The sequence below is a fragment of the Trachypithecus francoisi genome, unplaced genomic scaffold, assembly GCF_009764315.1.
Source record: "Trachypithecus francoisi isolate TF-2019V2 unplaced genomic scaffold, Tfra_2.0 Lachesis_group20, whole genome shotgun sequence".
In the NCBI taxonomy this organism is placed as follows: domain Eukaryota; kingdom Metazoa; phylum Chordata; class Mammalia; order Primates; family Cercopithecidae; genus Trachypithecus; species Trachypithecus francoisi.
Window position 1 is genome coordinate 15962958 of NW_022681466.1, and position 20125 is coordinate 15983082.

At 54.0% G+C, this 20125-nt stretch overlaps 1 protein-coding gene across 2 annotated transcripts; it reads left to right on the top strand.

The window, feature by feature from the left end:
• The first annotated feature begins 510 nt into the window (after positions 1-510).
• Positions 511-18757, top strand: ITGA2B (integrin subunit alpha 2b). Of its 2 annotated transcripts, XM_033182749.1 has the most exons (30): positions 511-869; positions 4294-4415; positions 4504-4601; positions 4711-4876; positions 5074-5123; positions 5199-5244; positions 5337-5465; positions 5828-5875; positions 6058-6101; positions 6267-6320; positions 6459-6511; positions 6707-6918; positions 9336-9518; positions 9757-9802; positions 9911-10015; positions 10100-10155; positions 10248-10399; positions 10587-10712; positions 11685-11752; positions 11886-12033; positions 12600-12692; positions 13311-13390; positions 14020-14100; positions 14223-14322; positions 14422-14574; positions 14691-14816; positions 15289-15402; positions 15640-15741; positions 16243-16359; positions 18531-18757. In XM_033182749.1, exons 1-30 carry the CDS (start codon positions 529-531, stop codon positions 18588-18590), a joined length of 3273 nt encoding a protein of 1090 aa, XP_033038640.1. In that variant the 5' UTR covers positions 511-528; the 3' UTR covers positions 18591-18757. The 2 variants fall into 2 exon arrangements, with proteins under 2 accessions (XP_033038640.1, XP_033038641.1); XM_033182750.1 differs by lacking the exon at positions 15289-15402 and having other exon boundaries at positions 525-869.
• Positions 18758-20125: the final 1368 nt, after the last annotated feature.

The following is a 20125-nucleotide window of genomic DNA, read 5'->3' on the forward strand; positions in this document are numbered from 1 at the left end:
GCCACCTAGACCAAGGTCAGCTCACCACCCTGTCCCCAGCACTGACTGCACTGCTGTGGCCACACTAAAACTTGGCTCAAGACAGACAAGTGAGGAAGCTGCTGCGCCAGTATGGCTGGTTGAGGCCGCCCAAGGTCCTAGGAGGAAGCGGGTAAATGCCGTATCCAAAAAGATACAGCAGCCTCAGGTTTTATCAGGGGGCAGCAGCTTCCTTCTCCTTCCCCAACCTCTGGCTAAGTCACAAAACACCACAGCTGTACAGCCAGATGGGGGAAGGGAGGAGATTAGAACTGTAGGCTAGAGTAGACAGGTATGAACTAGTTCGCAATCACGGTATCCCAAGCAGAAAGTGATGGTGGCTTGGACTAGCATGGTGGTAGTAGAGATGGGGTAAAGATTCAAGAGACATCATTGACAGGCAGAACCAATAGGACTTGGTAATAAACTGTTCTCAGGAAAAGGGAGGACTCATGGCTTTCAGCCATGTCAGGAAGTGGCCTCACCCACTTCCTGACAATTCTAGCCACCATGAGTCCATGGGCTATAGCCCTTTGCTCTGCCCATTGCTCAGCAAGTTACTTGGGGTTCCAGTTTGATAAGAAAAGACTTCCTGTGGAGGAATCTGAAGGGAAGAAGGAGGAGCTGGCCCATTCCTGCCTGGGAGGTTGTGGAAGAAGGAAGATGGCCAGAGCTTTGTGTCCACTGCAAGCCCTCTGGCTTCTGGAGTGGGTGCTGCTGCTCTTGGGACCTTGTGCTGCCCCTCCAGCCTGGGCCTTGAATCTGGACCCAGTGCATCTCACCTTCTATGCAGGCCCCAATGGCAGCCACTTTGGGTTTTCACTGGACTTCCACAAGGACAGCCATGGGAGGTGAGCTGTGAGGGAAGTTTGGGTATTGGGAGAGAGCAGGACCCCTCCCCATCACTGCTTCTGGGGGCTTCAAGTTTTCTATTTGTTATGGCAGTTGAGCAAGGTGACTTGTGGGGCCTATTCAGGTTGATTTCTTGTCAAGAATGCTGAGGTCTGGGGGACTGGCTCAGGTGAAGGTGTAAGGGCAGGGCACAGGTGTGGTGATGGGCACTGAAACTATAGCAAGAACCAAGGGAAAACAAGAATTGATGCTTTATTTTTTCCCCAAGGGTCAGTTGTATGAACCACTCCACCCTCAACACCTTGAAATGTGGAGAGGAGGCCAGGTGTGGTGACTCACGCCTGTAATCCCAGCACTTTGGGAGGTCAAGACGGGTGGATCACCTGAGGTCGAGAGTTTAAGACCAGCCTGACCAACATGGAGAGACCTCGTCTCTACTAAAAAAAGAAAAAAAAAAAAAATTAGCTGGGCATGGTGGCGCATGCCTGTAATCCCAGTTGCTCGGGAGGCTGAGGCAGGAGAATCATTTGAACCTGAGAGGCGGAGGTTGTGGTGAGCCGAGATCGCGCCATTGCACTCCAGCCTGGGTGAAACTCTGTCTCAAAAAATAAATAAATAAAAAGAAAGAAAGAAATGCGGAGAGGAGCACATGTCCTAAATTGATTTGCAGGGCCAGGCATGGTGGCTCAAGCCTGTAATCCCAGCACTTTGGGAGGCCAAGACGGGCGGATCACGAGGTCAGGAGATCGAGACCATCCTGGCTAACACGGTGAAACCCCGTCTCTACTAAAAAATACAAAAAACTAGCCGGGTGACGTGGCGGGCGCCTGTAGTCCCAGCTACTCGGGAGGCTGAGGCAGGAGAATGGCGTAAACCCAGGAGGCGGAGCTTGCAGTGAGCTGAGATCCGGCCACTGCACTCCAGCCTGGACGACAGAGTGAGACTCCGTCTCAAAAAAAAAAAAAAAAATTGATTTGCAAAACTAAAGTTGTCTACCCTCCCCAATCTTGCATTTCTATTCCATTTCCCTCATCTCCACCAACATTATAAATTTTTGAAAAGAAGCAATAGGTCATTAATGGTTAGTATTGATCAGGCTTCAGAATCAAGAATGCCCAAGATTAGAGTCTTGGCTCCTTCTCTTCATAGTGTGTATCCTGAGCTACTTACCGTGAGAGACAGTGCCCAGCAGCTTCAGGGGATGGTAATGGGTGACAATGGCACATAGCCTTCAAGTGTCAGCCACTTAGGAGATTTCCTCTGCTGAAGACAGCCAGTTCACTTAAAGTCCCCTCCCAAGGTGGCCCACATCCAGTGACTGAACAATGAGAAGTGGGCGAGTGGGAAGAGTGGAGGCGGGGGGTGGGGAGGCATTTGATAAGGGTCCAGCCCTCTTTCCCTCTTTCATCAACTCTGACAATTCTTTTCTTTTCTTTTTTTTTTTTTTTTTTTGAGACGGGGTTTGGCTCTTGTTGCCCAGGCTAGAGTACGATGGTGCAATCTCCGGCTCACCACAACCTCCACCTTCCGGGTTCAAGCGATTCTCCTGCCTCAGCCTCCCGAGTAGCTGGGATTACAGGCATGTGCCACCATATCTAGTTAATCTTGTATTTTTAGTAGAGACGAGGTTTCTGTCAGGGTAGTCTTGAACTCCCAACCTCAGGTGATCCGCCTGCCTTGGCCTCCCAAAGTGCTGGGATTACAGGCATGAGCCACCACGCCGGGGCTTTTTTTTTTTCTTGTTTTCTTTTGAGACAGAATTTTGCTCTTGTTGCCCAGGCTGGAGTGCAGTGGCACCATCTCAGCTCACTGCAACCTCCGCCTCCCGGGTTCAAACGATTTTCCTGTCTCAGCCTCCCGAGTAGCTGGGATTACAGGTGCATGCCACCACACTTGGCTAATTTTTGTATTTTTAGTAGAGACGGGGTTTCACTATGTTGGCCAGGCTGGTCTCGAACTCCTGACCTCAGGTGATTCGCCCACCTCAGCCTCCCAAAGTGCTGGGATTACAGGTGTGAGCCACCGTGCCCGGCCAACTCTGACAATTTTGAAGGGTCATTCTAGCTCCAGAGCTTGTGGGTGTTGGCGAATGCTGTCATTGGGCCTGAATCAATTCAACTCCTTCCTGTGCCCACTCCTGCTTATCTCCCCTCCTATAAGTAGTGATCCCATTGGCACTACTTAAACATTCTGCAGCTAAAAAAAATTATAGACCAGACACAGAGGCTCACGCCTGTAATACCTTAGCCTCCCAAAGTGCTGGGATTACAGGTGTAAGCCACCATGACTGGCCTATAAAAAAATGTTTTTTAATTAGCTAGGCATGGTGTTGCACACCCACAGTCCCAGCTACTCGGGTGGCTGAGGGGAGAGGATTGCTTGAGCCCTGAAGATCAAGGCTACAGTGAGCTGTGATCGTGCTACTGCACTCCAGCTGGGCAACAGAATGAGACCCGGTCTCAAAACAAAACAACAAAATTATTTTTTAAAATTATAGCATTGTTTCAAGAGCATTTGTTATGTATTTGCCTGGGACCCTGCTAACCGTTACTCGTATTTATTACATTTACTCCTGACAGTTTTGATTGGTTGTGAAAAAGTCATTGGTTGTGAAATTGGTATTCCTATTTCACAAATGGCAGAATTGTGATTTAAACCTAGATCTGCTAGGGCCCTCATCTCTATCAGCACACACACTCCAGCCCCACTTCAGAGGTACCTTCTACCTTTCTTCATTAAAACCAGCTCTCAAGAGGGGATCTGGGCCGGGCGCGGTGGCTCATGCCTGTAATCCCAGCACTTTCAGGGGCCAAGGTGGGCAGATCACGAGGTCAGAAGATTGAGACGAGACCATCCTGGCTAACATGGTGAAACCCCGTCTCTACTAAAAATACAAAAAACTAGCCGGGTGTGGTGGTGGGCGCCTGTAGTCCCAGCTACTCGGGAGGCTGAGGCAGCAGAATGGCATGAACCTGGGAGGCGGAGCTTGCAGTGAGCCACTGCACTCCAGCCTGGGCGACAGAGCGAGACTCCGTCTCAAAAAAAAAGCAGGGGGGGGATCTGGTAACAGTCTAGACAGGCGTTCTAGGGAGCATGTGAACCTCTGGTTCTTGTTGTGAGTGGAAGGATGGAGATGTTGCACTGAGTTTAGGTCTTTTTCAGCAAAGATCTCAAACCCCTTATAGTCCCAGCTTTACTCTCAACTCACTGGGTTACTTTACGCACGTGATTGCCCTCGCTGAGAGTCGGTTTCACTGTCCATAAGATGAAGAAGTACACCTCGGTGGTCTGTGAAGTGTCATTGAGGAAAGATGGTCCGGTGCCCCCACGCCACATCGCCTTCCGGGCAGGGCTCCCAGCGCCGTCGCCAGGGTCTGGGATACGCTGGAATCTGCGCAGCGCTCACCCAGCTTTCCTATGCAGAGTGGCCATCGTGGTGGGCGCCCCACGGACCCTGGGTCCCAGCCAGGAGGAGACGGGCGGCGTGTTCCTGTGCCCCTGGAGAGCCGAGGGCGGCCAGTGCCCCTCGCTACTCTTTGACCTCCGTGAGTCCCAGGCAAGGAGAACAAGGGTGGGGCCAGAGGGACGTGGACTGCCGGGCTTCAGCGCTCCACCCCTTCTTGTGCCTTCCAGGTGATGAGACCCGAAATGTAGGCTCCCAAACTTTACAAACCTTCAAGGCCCGCCAAGGACTAGGGGCGTCGGTCGTCAGCTGGAGCGACGTCATTGTGGTGGGCCCCGCGGTACAGGGCACCGGGAACAGTCGGGGGCAGGGACACGCGGGGCCGGCAGGAGCCCAAGTTTCGCGCCCTTCCCCACTCTCCTGTGGCCTTTCTCCAGGCCTGCGCCCCCTGGCAGCACTGGAACGTCCTAGAAAAGACCGAGGAGGCTGAGAAGACGCCCGTAGGCAGCTGCTTTTTGGCTCAGCCAGAGAGCGGCCGCCGCGCCGAGTACTCCCCCTGTCGCGGGAACACCCTGAGCCGCATTTACGTGGAAAATAATTTTAGTAAGCGCCCTCGACGACCTGGCCCCGCCCCCACCGGATCCCGCCCCCAGCGCCGCAGCAGTTGCTTTGGATCCGGCCTAGCCCCAGGGCACAGCCGACTCCAGGCCCGGCCCCTGTAGGATCCCACCAGCCCTCCTCCCGGCTCGCGCGCGCCTCCCTCCAGCCCTGCGCTGACCCCTCCTCCTTGTCTCCCGCAGGCTGGGACAAGCGTTACTGTGAAGCGGGCTTCAGCTCCGTGGTCACTCAGGCAAGCAGGGAGCAAAAGCGGACGGGGGCGGCTCCCAAACAGGGTCCCCTCTCACCCTCAGGGATTCCCTTCCAGGCGGGGGAGCTGGTGCTTGGGGCTCCTGGAGGCTATTATTTCTTAGGTACGTGACCATCCGTATACCTCCCTCCCTTCTTGCGGCCCGGGGAGACCGCTGGGGTTTGGGCCCCACACCCGCTGTCCCTTCCGCCCTAGGTCTCCTGGCCCAGGCTCCAATTGCGGATATTTTCTCGAGTTACCGCCCAGGCATCCTTTTGTGGCACGTGTCCTCCCAGAGCCTCTCCTTCGACTCCAGCAACCCAGAGTACTTCGACGGCTACTGGGGTAACACCTCCCTTCCAGACTTCCAACACCCCAAGGGTCACCGCTCACCGCAGACGGTCAGGTCCTGCCCCTGCGGGAGCCTCCATGCCCACCCCTGCCGGCCGGCCCACCGCCTAAGTCGCTCCCGCCCTCAGCTCCTGCGGCTTCCCCGCAGATCGCCCACCTCCCATGCGCCCACCGCTCCCTTCCACCGCGTACTCGTAGTGCAGTCTGGGGCAGGGCTTGGCCCCTCGAAGGCCTCCGTTTTTCCATCTGCACAAGGCAGAGCTGGGGCTGAGTGGCCTTAATCTCCTCCTTCCTTGCCCTCTGTCCCCTCCCTGCTTCCTTCCCTGGGAAAGACTAATTTGCGCCCGTGTCCTCAGGGTACTCGGTGGCTGTGGGCGAGTTCGACGGGGATCTCAACACTACAGGCAAGAAATCCACTTAGGGCGGGAGTTGGGGAGCCCAGCCCGGGGAGGAGCGCCTTCCTGAAATCTCCCCTGTGTAGGGAAATCTTCCTGCACATAAATCTTCCCTGGGTGCAGAACGGGGAGCGGGCAGTGGGTAGGGTCTAAGGCTCTCATTCCCTGAGCCTGGCTCTCCCTGTCGCCAGAGTATGTCGTCGGTGCCCCCACTTGGAGCTGGACGCTGGGAGCGGTAAGTGCCCCCACCAACTGGGCATCCCGAAGCCCCTTATCCCAGTCCTCAGGCTGACAACCCCTGAGCGCCCCCCACCCCCGCCACCAAACAGCCCTTTCTCACCTGGAGTGGGAGGCTGCTTTGGGTAAAAGAGTGATGCATTCGCCTTCGCTGTCCATGCAGGTGGAAATTTTGGGCTCCTACTACCAGAGGCTGCACCGGCTACACGGAGAGCAGGTGGGGGCCAGGTCCCAGTGGGAGTGGCTGGGTGGAGGGGTAACTGAGACTTCAGAATATTTTAGGGGAGGTGAGGGCCCATTTCTTAGAGAGGATGCTGGTCCAGCGACCTGAATGATGGTGCTCCTCATCTTGCAGATGGCTTCGTATTTTGGGCATTCAGTGGCTGTCACTGACGTCAACGGGGATGGGTGAGGAGGGACATGGCCCACCCCTACCCAGTTGGGTCCCAAATTACCAGAGCTGCCCTCTGTCTCTATTTCCTAGCCCCTCCTCTCACGTTACGTGTTCACCGGAGGAATAGGAGAGCAAGGGTGGGGGAAATTTGGCCCTAGCCCCAACATCCCCCTTGTCCAGTCCCATATAACCACTCATCTGGCCCACAGGAGGCATGACCTGCTGGTGGGCGCTCCACTGTATATGGAAAGCCGGGCAGACCGAAAACTGGCCGAAGTGGGGCGTGTGTATTTGTTCCTGCAGCCGCGAGGCCCCCACACGCTGGGTGCCCCCAGCCTCCTGCTGACTGGCACACAGCTCTATGGGCGATTCGGCTCTGCCATCGCACCCCTGGGCGACCTCGACCAGGATGGCTACAATGGTGAGGGAAGAGAGGAGCCCTACTAGGTGCAGAGGGGTTAACAGACACACAAAAAGCATGGAGTTGGCCTGAGGGCAGCCAGAACCAGGATGGGTTTTAAGCATATAAGTATGTAGCTTAGACACCTGGGGTGCTAAGTGGAGAGCAGATGGGAGAGTTGAAGGAGACTAATTAGGATGTGTTTGCCTTAATCCAGGCAAGAGACAATGACCACCTGGATGTGGATTTTGGCGGTGCAGTTAGAGATGGGAGTGACTTCACAGATATTTAGAACTTGGATTATTAGGACTTGGTGGGAGACTGGATGTGGGGCCAGGGGAGAGGTTGGAGTTGGGTGCCTGTGATGCCCGTCACTGCCTGGAACTCAGGCCGTGCAGCAGGTGCTGGGGAGAGGTGGGAGATCAGCAGTTCAGCTCTGGACCTGTTGAGCTTGAAGGGCTTGGGTGCTTTAGGCGGAAATATCTAAAGAACAGTGGGAGTGGCTTTCCCCGCTTCCACAAGATCGATCTGAATGGGAGACAGGGGTTTGGGGAAAGTGGATGAGGTCCCGGAACCTGTGCAATTAGAAGAGGCCCAGGATAGAGCCCTGGGGAGCAAAAGCATTTAGGTGACTCATACAGGAGGTGAGTCTGAGAAGGAGACAGAGAAGTGTCCAGAGAGGGAGGAGGGAACCCAGGGGGTCTGATGCCCAGGGACTCAAGGAAGAGCATGTGTTAAAAAGCATGGGCAGGAGGAAGTGGGTGCTGCAGCTCCTGCTGCTGCTGCAAGGTACAATTCGATGGGGCTGGAGAAATATCCATGGGCTTTTAGCAAGAAGAGGGTGCCGGGCACAGTGGCTTATGCCTGTAATCCCAGCTACTTGGGAAATTGAGGCAGGAGAATCTCTGGAACCCAGGAAGTGGAGGTTGCACTGAGCTGAGATCGCGCCACTACTGCACTCCAGCATGGGCGACAGAGCAAGACTCCATGTCAGAGAAAGAAAGAAAGAAAGAGAGAAAGAGAGAGAGAGAGAAGAAAGAAAGAGAAAAAGGGGGGAGGAGGTTATTGGTGACAGTGACATAAATTGATTCAGGTCAAGGTAGGGTTAAAAGCCAGAATGCAGTTGGGTAAGGTAAGAATGGAGGTGAAAAATTGGAGGCAGCTAATGTAAACAGCTCTTTCAACAGGTTTGTGGTAAAAAGGAATTTGAGGAATAGAAAGAAAAAAAAAAGGACATGTTTGACTATGAGAGGAAAAAGAGAAAAGGTGATTATGGAAAAGAGATGAGGGTCAAGGGAAGATTATTTCAATGTGGAGGAACATGGAGTAGGTTGAAAATGATGTTGTGGGGAGATGGGGAGATGAGCCAGCAGAGAGTCCCTGTGATGCCTCAGGGGGTGGGAGGGTGACTGGCCCAGTGTCAGGGTAAAGGAGGGAAACCTCTTCCAGGGTCAAATGGGGAAGCGGAAAGAAACAGTGGGCTGCTTCTCTTCCTGAAGTAAGAGATTATGTCACCTGCTGAAGGAAGTGGCGGGGCTGGGAGCTTGATGGAATGGAGAGGTTAGAAATAGATGCTAGATGGCCAGGCACAGTGGCTCACACCCGGAATCCCAGCCCTTTGGGAGGCCGAGGCAGGAGGATCACTTGAGCCTAAGAGTTTGAGACCAGCCTGGGCAACACAGGGATATCTCGTCTCTATTAAAATTTTTTTAAATTAGTTGGGCATGGTGGCTATAGTTTCAACTGCTTGGGAAGCTGACGTGGGAGGATTGCTTCAGCCCAGAAGGTTAAGGCTGCAGTAAGCCATGGTCGCACCACTGCACTCCAGCCTGAATGACAGAGCAAGACTCTGTCTTAAAAATAAAAAAAAATTAAAAGGTGGCTCACACCTGTAATCCCAGCACTTTGGGAGCCCAAGGTAAGCAGATCACTTGAGGTCAGGAGTTCGAGACCAGCCTGGCCAGTGTGGTGAAACTCCGTCTCTACTAAAAATACAAAAATTAGCCGAGCATGGTGGTAGGCGTCTGTAATCCCAGCTACTAGAGAGGCTGAGGCACAAGAATCATTTTAACAGGGGAGGCACAGGTTGTAGTGAGCCGAGATCGCACCACTGCACTCCAGCCTGAACAACAGAGCAAGACTCCATCTCAAATAATAATAATAATAAATTTAGAAAAAGGAATAATGATGCTTAATTTTCAGGATATATTTTCCTCAATGGACAGAGTTGTCACTGTTTTTTATAACAATCCTACTTGGCAGGTCCCTCTCCCACCTGATTGTCAACTCCTGGAGGGTAGGGCAGTGCCTCCTTCACCCACACTTTGTACCCCTTTCCTGGTCTCCTGGGATGTGCCCAGAGAAGCTCAGGAAAGCTTTACAGTCATCTAGGGAGGCTGAATAACAATCGGCCACTCCCTTTCTGTTACTCCTTCCAGACATTGCAGTGGCTGCCCCCTACGGGGGTCCCAGTGGCCGGGGCCAAGTGCTGGTGTTCCTGGGTCAGAGTGAGGGGCTGAGTTCACGTCCCTCCCAGGTCCTGGAAAGCCCCTTCCCCACAGGCTCTGCCTTTGGCTTCTCCCTTCGAGGTGCCGTAGACATCGATGACAACGGATACCCAGGTGCCCTGGACTGCCTCCAGTTAGAAATGCCCAAGAAAGGCCCTTGGACATTTGCTGGAAGTGCCGAGAGACATGGCCAGGGGCTCATGGCTGGCCTGGTGTCCCACTGTGGACTGCCAGAGGGGCTGGGTTAAACCTCCAGTGGGGGAGGTGGTGTGGGGAAACCCCTGGGAAGATGAGATGAGGATCGCACACCCTCTCTAATGGCCAATTCTGACCCCTTCCTCCATGTCTGTAGACCTGATTGTGGGAGCTTACGGGGCCAACCAGGTGGCTGTGTACAGGTGAGCGCTGGCTCCAGGGGCAGGATGGGGAAGGTCCCATGCCATCAGAGGAGGCCAGGCCAGGAGGAGCCACAGTGGCGAGCCTACCCCATCACCCCATCCCATCAGAGCTCAGCCAGTGGTGAAGGCCTCTGTCCAGCTACTGGTACAAGATTCACTGAATCCTGCTGTGAAGAGCTGTGTCCTACCCCAGACCAAGACACCCGTGAGCTGGTGAGGAGGCAGAGGGCATGAGCCTTGAAGGATCTGGGACCTCAGAAAGGCCTCAACCCCTGAGCCCCACTTATGTCTTTGCAGCTTCAAAATCCAGATGTGTGTTGGAGCCACTGGGCACAACATTCCTCAGAAGCTGTGTGAGTGGCATGAAGGGGATAGGAGGGAGGTGGGCTTGGACTCCCCCGGAGGCTGGCCAGGGAGGTCCTGACTCTTCTGCTTGCCCTGCCAGCCCTAAATGCCGAGCTGCAGTTGGACCGGCAGAAGCCCCGCCAGGGCCGGCGGGTGCTGCTGCTGGGCTCTCAACAGGCAGGCACCACCCTGAATTTGGATCTGGGCGGAAAGCACAGCCCCATCTGCCACACCACCATGGCCTTCCTTCGAGTACGCCCAGGCAGGGGATTGGCAGGGCTGGGCGAGTAGAACACACCCACTGCACTTGTTCTTCCAGCCCTGGGGCACTGAGCTGGGTGCTGTGAGTCCGGGGATAGTCAGGACACGGTGCCGACTGGCCAGGAGAAGGTGGGATGTGTATGGTAGCAAGATGGCCTGACTCTTGCCCCCATCCTAGGATGAGGCAGAATTCCGGGACAAGCTGAGCCCCATTGTGCTCAGCCTCAATGTGTCCCTGCCGCCCACGGAGGCTGGAATGGCCCCTGCTGTCGTGCTGCATGGAGACACCCATGTGCAGGAGCAGGTAGGGACAGGTGGGGACAGGCAAGGGAGGTGCAGGACCCCTGACAACAAGTCAAGATTAGAGTTAGTGCCAAGATGCAATGTGAACCCCAAAACCTTGATGTAATTCCAAACCCTAATGAAAACCTCAAATCCGGCCAGTCGCGGTGGCTCACACATGTAATCCCAGCACTTTGGGAGACCGAGGTGGGCAGATTGCCTGAGGTCAGGAGTTGGAGACCAACCTGGCCAACATGGTGAAACCCCATCTCTACTAAAAATACAAAAAAATTAGCTAGGCATGGTGATGCACACCTGTAATTCCAGCTACTTGGGAGGCTGAGGCAGGAGAATCACTTGAACCCGGGAGGCAGAGGTTGCAGTGATTGTGCCACAGCACTCCAGCCTGGGTGACAGAGTGAGACTCTGTCTCAAAAAAAAAAAAGGCCGAGAGCAGTGGCTCATGTCTGTAATGCCAGCACTTTGGGAGGCCGAGGTGGGCGGATCACGAGGTCAGGAGATGGAGACCATCCTGGCTAACACGGTGAAACCCCATCTCTACTAAAAATACACACAAAAAAAATTAGCTGGGTGTGGGCTAATTTTTTAGCCCGTAGTCCCAGCTACTCGGGAGGCTGAAGCAGGAGAATGATGTGAACCAGGGAGGCGGAGCTTGCAGTGAACCAAGATTGTGCCACTGCACTCCAGCCTGGGTGACAGAGCAAGACTCTGTCTCCAAAATAAAATAAAATAAAATAATCACCTAACAATCCCAGTATCCTCTAAGCTCTAATGTAAATTGATAAACCCTGACATTGTCTCAAACCTCCAAATAAACCCCAGAGCCCCATCTCCAAACTCCTTTTCATCCTCAGATCTTCTTACTCCCTAAGCCCCTATGTGAACCCAAAGCCCACTGTTTTCCTAACCCTGATGTAATCCCCAAACCTCACACATCCCCAGCTTACCCACACACCCCAATGTGTCCCCCTAGACACGAATCGTCCTGGACTGCGGGGAAGATGACGTGTGTGTGCCCCAGCTTCAGCTCACTGCCAGCGTGTGAGGAGGCCTCCCACTCCGCCCGATCCTGGCCCTTTCTGCCCGTCATACCTGCTCCCCACCTGAGTCCCCTCTCTTCCCACATCCTGGGCCCAGACCCAGGCTATCTGGCTTCACTCCTCTTTCCCCACAGGACAGGCTCCCCGCTCCTAGTTGGGGCAGATAATGTCCTGAAGCTGCAGATGGACACAGCCAACGAGGGCGAGGGGGCCTATGAAGCAGAGCTGGCCGTGCATCTGCCCCAGGGGGCCCACTACATGCGGGCCCTAAGCAACGTCGAGGTACGGCCCCCACCCTGGGAACAGTACCCAGGATCTGGGAGGTGCTGGAGCCTTGGCTCTCTCATCTCCCTCCCTGAGAGTCTCTCTTCTCTTCTGCTTTGCTGTCAAAGATGTAATTTTTAATTTTTTATTTGAAAGAGGAATACTTGCTAATGGCACAGAATTCCAGAACTCTATTACAAAAACCAGAAAAACAAAAAAGGCTTAGGAACCAAATGTTAACAGGAACCTCTGTTAACATTTGGAGGATTTCCTTCCAGTCTTTTTTCAATATTGACTGGCACTCACATAAGTATATATTTATTTTTATGCTGTTAATGTAGTTTATAATAATGGGGTCATACTCTAATGTTTTGTGTTTTTTATTTCCAAAATGAAAATGCATAAAAAGGAATAATGCTACAGCAATACACACACTAGCATGTGACAGTCCCTTGAGATCCCACCCCAAGAAACCCCCCTCCCTACCTTGGCACACAAATCTTTCCAGACTTTCCAAGGGAGCTTAAATATATATATATGATGCTGATGCCTGTAATTTCTTTCTTGAAACTGCTTTCCTGAAGGGCTTTGAGAGACTCATCTGTAACCAGAAGAAGGAGAATGAGACCAGGGTGGTGCTGTGTGAGCTGGGCAATCCCATGAAGAAGAACACCCAGGTGAGGCTGCTGGGTCGTGGTGCTGGGTCTCCACCAGTGGCTCATGAACAACCAGATTTTAGGGGTGAGGTTTTTAGAACTGCATAGTTCTGGGCCAGAATCTTGGACCTCACACTCCCTCGCCCCATGTCCTTGGGTGAGTGACTTTCCCTCTCTGAGCCCCTTTACCCAGTGGGCTTCCAGGTAAAATAGAAATAATAATGGTAGCCTGGCACGGTGGCTCATGCCTGTAATCCCAGCACACTGGGAGGCCGAGATGGGTGGATCACGAGGTTGGGAGTTCAAGACCAGCCAGGACAACACAGCGAAACCCCATCTCTATTAAAAATACAAAAATTACCCGGGCATGGTGGCACACGCCTATAGTCCCAGCTACTCAGGAGGCTGAGGCAGGAAAATCACTTGAACCTGAGAGGTGGAGGTTGCAGTGAGCCGAGATCATGCCACTGCACTCCAGCCTGGGTGACAGAGTGAGACTCCATCTCAGAAAAAAAAAAAAAAAAAAAGAAAGAAAAGAAAGAATAATGGTGATCTTGAAGGGTGAAGACTGGAGGCCACATTCAGGGCAGGGCTGTCCGAAGTGGCGCATTTGGGCAGTGACCTTTTGTGATCTCCCAGATAGGAATCGCGATGTTGGTGAGCGTGGGGAATCTGGAAGAGTCTGGGGAGTCTGTGTCCTTCCAGCTGCAGATCCGGAGGTACTGACCCAGCAAGCGTGCCTACCCACCACCCTTCCCCTGTCTGACCCCCGTGCAGAGCCCCTCAGCTCCCTTCCATACAAAAGGGTCTTTTGAGGCCAGGCGCGGTGGTTCACACCTGTAATCCCAGCACTTTGCAAGGCCAAGGCAGGCGGATCATGAGGTCAGGAGTTGGAGACCAGCCTGGCCAACATGGTGAAACCCCATCTCTACTAAAAATATAAAAATTAGCTGGGCGTGGTGGTGTGCACCTACAATCCTAGCTACTCAGGAGGCTGAGGCAGGAGAATAGCTGGAACTGAACCTGGGAGGTGGAGGTTGCAGTGAGCTGAGATTGGGCCCCTGCACTCCAGCCTTCCAGCCTGGGTGACAGAGCGAGACTCCGTCTCAAAAAAAAAAAAAAGAAAAAAAAAAAAGGTCTTTGAAGAAGCCTAGTTCCCTTTCTTCCTCAGAGACTTATGTCTGAGTCTTGGAGCCGTAGAGGAAGTTCTTTCCCAGGCCTAACTTCAGTGTGGCATGCTGTTTGTATAATTAGCTTTCTCTGAACTCTCTAAAATTCTGGCCTCACCCTCAGAGAGTCACTGGGCTGGTGTCCCTGGCCCTGTTTCTCCTCATTCCCTCCCCTCTAGCAAGAACAGCCAGAATCCAAACAGCAAGATTGTGCTGCTGGATGTGCCAGTCCGGGCAGAGGCCCAAGTGGAGCTGCGAGGGTGAGACGCCAGGGGTGGAGAATGGAGGTGGTATTCAGGGCTCTCAACTCCAGGGGGCGCTGGGGAACCCCACAGGCCAGTCAGGGCATCACACTGTCTCTGGGGGTCTTGGGCACTTGCAGGAACTCCTTTCCAGCCTCCCTGGTGGTGGCTGCAGAAGAAGGTGACAGGGAGCAGAACAGCTTGGACAGCCGGGGACCCAAAGTGGAGCACACCTATGAGGTAGGGAGGAGCCTCGCGTCCTGGGCTGGGGTGAGTGGGTCCTCAGAACCCCGGGTGAGGGGCTGAGCTCCCCGCACCCTGCCACCACCACCCCTCCAGCTCCACAACAATGGCCCTGGGACTGTGAATGGCCTTCACCTCAGCATCCACCTCCCGGGGCAGTCCCAGCACTCCGACCTGCTCTATATCGTGGATATACAGCCCCAGGGAGGCCTTCAGTGCTTCCCACAGCCTCCTGTCAACCCCCGCAAGGTGAGAGCTGGGTGGAAGAAAGAGCTGTGAAGGGGGCCCCAGACCAACCACCGGGGCACTTCTGTGGGCTGGGGCTCGGCGGAGACCTGGGCCTGACCACTCCTTTGCCCCACCAGGTGGACTGGGGGCTGCCCACCCCCAGCCCCTCCCCCATTCACCCGGCCCATCACAAGCGGGATCGCAGACAGATCTTCCTGCCAGAGCCCGAGCAGCCCTCGAGGCTTCAGGATCCAGTTCTCCTAGTGAGCAGGCTCTCTGGTCTCCAGTGGGGCCTCCCCGGGGCCCAAGGGGCAGAGGGGATGGGAGGAGGGAGAGGGGTCCGGGTGTGCTGTGGGCCTCTGTGGGCCACGCTTGGTCCCAGGGAGCACTTCAACATGGAGGAGCACGCTGGCTTGTGTCTGGGGTGAGCTGAAAGACACCTGCACTTTTTTAAAGCTTCCCAGTACGTTAAGGAACATAAAATAATGCCAAAGCAAGGTTATTATAGCTCTGGGCATTGCGCGCTGGGGGATGACCCTCCCTGCATCTCTGGGACTATGTGAGCAAGCCAGTGGAGACAGCATCCAAAGCTCGGATCCAAGGCCCTTCCTGATGGGAAGGCCACCGCTCCCTGAACCCCCGGCCCCCTCTGCGTTGGGTCCTGGGGGTAAGGGGGTAGGGGGTGATGGGGTGATGGGCCAGGACGGGCTGGGGACTGACGACGCCTCCCCTCAGAGCTGCGACTCGGCGCCCTGTACTGTGGTGCAGTGTGACCTGCAGGAGATGGCGCGCGGGCAGCGGGCCATGGTCACGGTGCTGGCTTTCCTGTGGCTGCCCAGCCTCCACCAGGTGGGGCAGGCTGTAGAGTGGCAGGGCCGGGCCTTCTAGGCGGGGACCACTTTGCTCTGGGAGGGGCGGGGTTTGGTGTGGGAAGGCAGGAAGAGAGGGAAGGCAAGGTTTACTTTGGGGGATTGCAGTGGGATTAGGCCAGAGGCAGGGCTTCCCTGCCGGGTGTGTGGGACCTGGACTCCTGCAACCAATAGGCCACGTGTGGGTGTTTACGGCTTTCAACCCCAACCTGTCCAGAGGCCACTGGATCAGTTTGTGCTGCAGTCACAGGCGTGGTTCAACGTGTCCTCCCTCCCCTATGCTGTGCCCCCGCTCAGCCTGCCACGAGGGGAAGCTCAGGTGAGTGTGGGGGGGTGGAGCAGAGACCAGTCCTGCAGGACCCATTGTCCCCAGTCAGTGACCAGTCAGGAAGGTCTGAGGGGTGGTATGGGTGGGTGGCATGGCTGGAGGGCACCAGCCTGAGGTTTGAGTCTTTATGAAAGGCAGGTGTCTGCTAGGTGTGGTGGCTTATGCCTGGAATCCCAGCACTTTGGGAAGCTGAGGCAGGTGGATCATGAAGTCAAGAGATCGAGACCATCCTGGCCAACATGGTGAAACCCTGTCTCTACTAAAAATACAAAAATTAGCTGGGCATGGTGGCACGCGCCTGTAGTCTCAGCTACTCGGGAAGCTGAGGCAGGAGAATCTCTTGAACTCAGGAGGTGGAGGTTGCAGTGAGTGGAGATCATGCCACTGCACTCTAGCCTGGTGACAGAGCGAGACTCCATCTCAAAAAAAAAAAAAAGAAGAAAGAAAGGCAGGTGTCAAGGTGACTGAGAAGACACGTGGGTTTGCCCCCAGGTGCGGACACAGCTGCTTCGGGCCTTGGAGGAGAGGGCCATTCCAATCTGGTGGGTGCTGGTGGGTGTGCTGGGCGGCCTGCTGCTGCTCACCATCCTGGTCCTGGCCATGTGGAAGGTGAGGTGTGAAGGACGGTGGAATCTCCAGTGGGGCACAGGCTTGGCCCCACCTTGCCTCACAGGGAGTCAAGGAGAGATTGTGGCCCACCCAAGTGGGTAATCCAGGGACCAGGGATCTAGAATGTCATTCTCGGCCCAGTGGAGTGGCTCACACCTGTAATCCCAGCACTTTGGGAGGCCAAGGTGGGTAGATCACCTGAGGTTAAGAGTTCGAGACCAGCCTGGCCAAAATGGTGAAACCCCATCTCTACTAAAAATACCAGAATCATCCTGGCTAACCCGGTGAAACCCCGTCTCTACTAAAAAATACAAAAAAACTAGCCGGGCGAGGTAGCGGGCGCCTGTAGTCCCAGCTACTGGGGAGGCTGAGGCAGGAGAATGGCGTTAACCCAGGAGGCGGAGCTTGCAGTGAGCCAAGATCTGGCCACTGCACTCCAGCCCGGGCGACAGAGCGAGACTCCGTCTCAAAAAAAAAAAAACAAACCAAAATTAGCCAGGCGTGGTGACACATGCCTGTAATCTCAGCTACTCGGGAGGCTAAGGCAGTAGAGGCGGAGGTTGCGGTAAGCCAAGATCACGCCACTGCACTCCAGCTTGGGCAACACAGCGAGCCTCCATCTCAAAAAAAAGAAAGAAAGAAAGAAAAGAAAGAAAGAAAGAAAGAAAGAAATAGAATGTCTTTCTCTAGTAGAGCAAAAAAGGTAAAACAAACACACAAACACAAAAAATGTCATTCTCCTGGGAACACTTCCAGGTACATACTATTGGAAAGGATAGCGCCTGAAATTCTGGGGCCTTTAGACACTCCTGCCACCAGAAAGAATCAGAGGATATAGAGGGTATATAGGGTGTAAGTTCTGCCTTCAGGAGTTCCTGGCTGGTCTCGAGGACAAGACGCACTTCCTCCTAGCTCTGCCCTTCTCCTTGAGTGAGGCAAGAGGCCCGAGGACTGGTTTAGACCCTATTCCTTGCTTCCTATGTGGCCCTGGAGGGTCACTCGCTCCTCTGCACCTGGAGAAGCCTCAAGCACACTGAAGGGAAGACATGGTGCTTTCAGGGAAACCACACACTAGACCCACAATAGTCGAACACATACCATCATATGCTCGAGTCACGTAGACACAAACTTCAGTATAAGAAGAATTCCAGGCTGGGCACGGTGGCTCACTCCTGTAATCCCAGCACTTTAGGAGGCCGAGGCAGGCGGATCACAAGGTCAGGAGTTGGAGACCAGCCTGACCAACACGGTGAAACCCCGTCTCTACTAAAAATACAAAAATTAGCCAGGCATGGTGGCGCATGCCTATAGTCCCAGCAACTCAGGAGGCTGAGGCAGGAGAATCACTTGAACCAGGGAGGCAGAGGTTGCAGTGAGCCAAGATTGCGCCACTGCACTCCAGCCTGGGCAACAGAGCGAGATTTCGTCTCAAAAATAAAATAAAATAAAATAAAAATTCCAGGTGGGGGCCAGGTGCGGTGGAGCACTTGAGGCCAGGAGTTTGGGACAACATAGTGAGACTCCATCTCTACAAAAAAGTTTTTCTAAAAAAATTAGTCAGGTGTGGTAGTCCACACCTGTAGTCCCAGCTGCTTGGGAGGCTAAGAGGTGAGAGGATTGCCTGGGCAACAGAGAAAGACCCTGTCTCTAAAAATAAAACAAGAAAGAAAAATTCAGAGGCCAGGCACAGTGGCTTATGCCTGTAATCCCAGCACACTGGGAGGCTGAGGCAGGCAGATCACCTGAGGTCAGGAGTTTGAGACCAGCCTGGCCAACAGGGTGAAACCCCATCTCTACTAAAAATTAGCTGGGCATGGTGGCACACACCTGTAAACCCAGCTACTTGGGAGGCTGAGGCATGAGGCATTTTTTTGAACCCGGGAGGTGGAGGCTGCATTGAGCCGAGATCGAGCCACTACGCTACAGCCTGGGTGACAGAGTGAGACTCCATCTAAAAAAAAGAAAAAAAAAAAAAAAACTCAGGAGAAAAAACAAAAACCCAACAATTTGTTCCATGCATTATCTGTAAATGTCAAAAGGCATCCATTTGTGAGGGGTTCGTGTTCTGTGCTGGTCCAGGGAGGTGCTCGTAGCTAGCATACTTCCTCACACGTGCTCTGAGGCTGACAGATCATCTCTATACCCTGACCTTGGCCCCCGTGTACCCCCAGGTCGGCTTCTTCAAGCGGAACCGGCCACCCCTGGAAGAAGATGATGAAGAGGGGGAGTGATGGTGCAGCCTACACTGTTCTAGCAGGAGGGTTGGGCGTGCTACCTGCAACACCCCTTCTCCAATGAGTTGCCTCCAAGCTTTAGTTGGGGTCCTCTTGGTGTCATTTCCCTCCCAACAGAGCTGGGTCACCCCCTCCTGCTGCCTAATAAAGAGACTGAGCCCTGATGCCAAGCATGCTGCCTCCTTTTGGGGCCAGAGGAGAGAGGACCGAAGAAATGTTTTGGACAGGGACCTAGGGCTGGTGGAAGTGTGGACAGAGAAGGTCTCTGCCAGGGCAAAGTGTGCAAATCACTGTCTTTGGGGAGTGTCAGGGAGTGCAGAGTTGGGGTGGCAGGTATAAGAAAAGAGGGAGAGCCGGACGCGGTGGCTCATGCCTGTAATCCCACTAGTTTGGGAGGCCAAGGTGGGTGGATCACCTGAGGTTGAGAGTTCGAGACCAGCCTTACCAACATGGAGAAACCCCATCTCTACTAAAAATATGAAATAAGCTGGGCCTGGTGGCGCATGCCTGCAATCCCAGCTAGTCGGGAGGCTGAGGCAGGAGAATCGCTTGAATATGGGAGGCAGAGTTTGCAGTGAGCCAAGATTGTGCCATTGCACTCCAGCCTGGGCAACAAGAGCGAAACTCCAGTCTCAAAGGAAAAAAAAAAAAAAGGGAGAAAGGGTGGCAGGGCCTCAAGGAAGACTGGAGTGGGATGAACATGTCTAAGGGCAGGATGGGATGGGAGGGCAGGTGATGGGGTGGGAGCATCAGAGAAGGCAGGCTGTGTCCTTGGTGGGCAGCTTTATTTATTTATTTATTTATTTTACTTTTTATTTTTGAGACAGAATCTCACTCTTGCCCAAGCTGGAGTGCAGTGGCATAATCTTGGCTCACTGCAACCTCCACCTCAGAGGTTCAAGCAATTCTCCTGCCTCTGCCTCCTGAGTAGCTGGGACTACAGCAGCACACTACCACAGCTGGTTAATTTTCGCTTTTTTTTTTTTTTTTTTTGAGACGGAGTCTCGCTCTGTCGCCCAGACTGGAGTGCAGTGGCGCGATCTCGGCTCACTGCAAGCTCCGCCTCCCGGGTTTACGCCATTCTCCTGCCTCAGCCTCCCGAGTAGCTGGGACTACAGGCGCCCGCCACCTCGCCCGGATTGTTTTTTTTCTTGTATTTTTTTAGTAGAGACGGGGTTTCACCGTGTTCGCCAGGATGGTCTCGATCTCCTGACCTCGTGATCCACCCATCTTGGCCTCCCAAAGTGTTGGGATTACAGGCATTTTCGTATTTTTAGTAGAGAAGGGATTTCATCATGTTGGTCAGGCTGGTCTTGAACTCCTGGCCTCAGGTGATCCACCACCTCGGCCTCCCAAAATGCTGGGATTACAGGCGTGAGCCACGGCGCCCAGCCAGGGCAGCTTTAAATAGCACATTTGTTACAATTTTGGAAGGGTAAACTTCACAATGACCTGAGGTGTGGAAAAATAACATGCTCTCCCTGCCTCTCTATCCAAAAAGGTCTTTAAAGCTGTTTGGAGTGAGAAGGGGC

What these genes read in the sequence shown, in the direction of transcription:
- ITGA2B (XM_033182749.1), top strand. Translation starts at nt 529, where the DNA reads ATGAGTCCATGGGCTATAGCCCTTTGCTCTGCCCATTGCTCAGCAAGT. An exon ending in CTCGCTACTCTTTGACCTCC is followed by an intron (nt 4,416 to 4,503) that starts GTGAGTCCCAGG and finishes TGTGCCTTCCAG; the next exon opens with GTGATGAGACCCGAAATGTA. An exon ending in CCATGAAGAAGAACACCCAG is followed by an intron (nt 12,693 to 13,310) that starts GTGAGGCTGCTG and finishes GTGATCTCCCAG; the next exon opens with ATAGGAATCGCGATGTTGGT.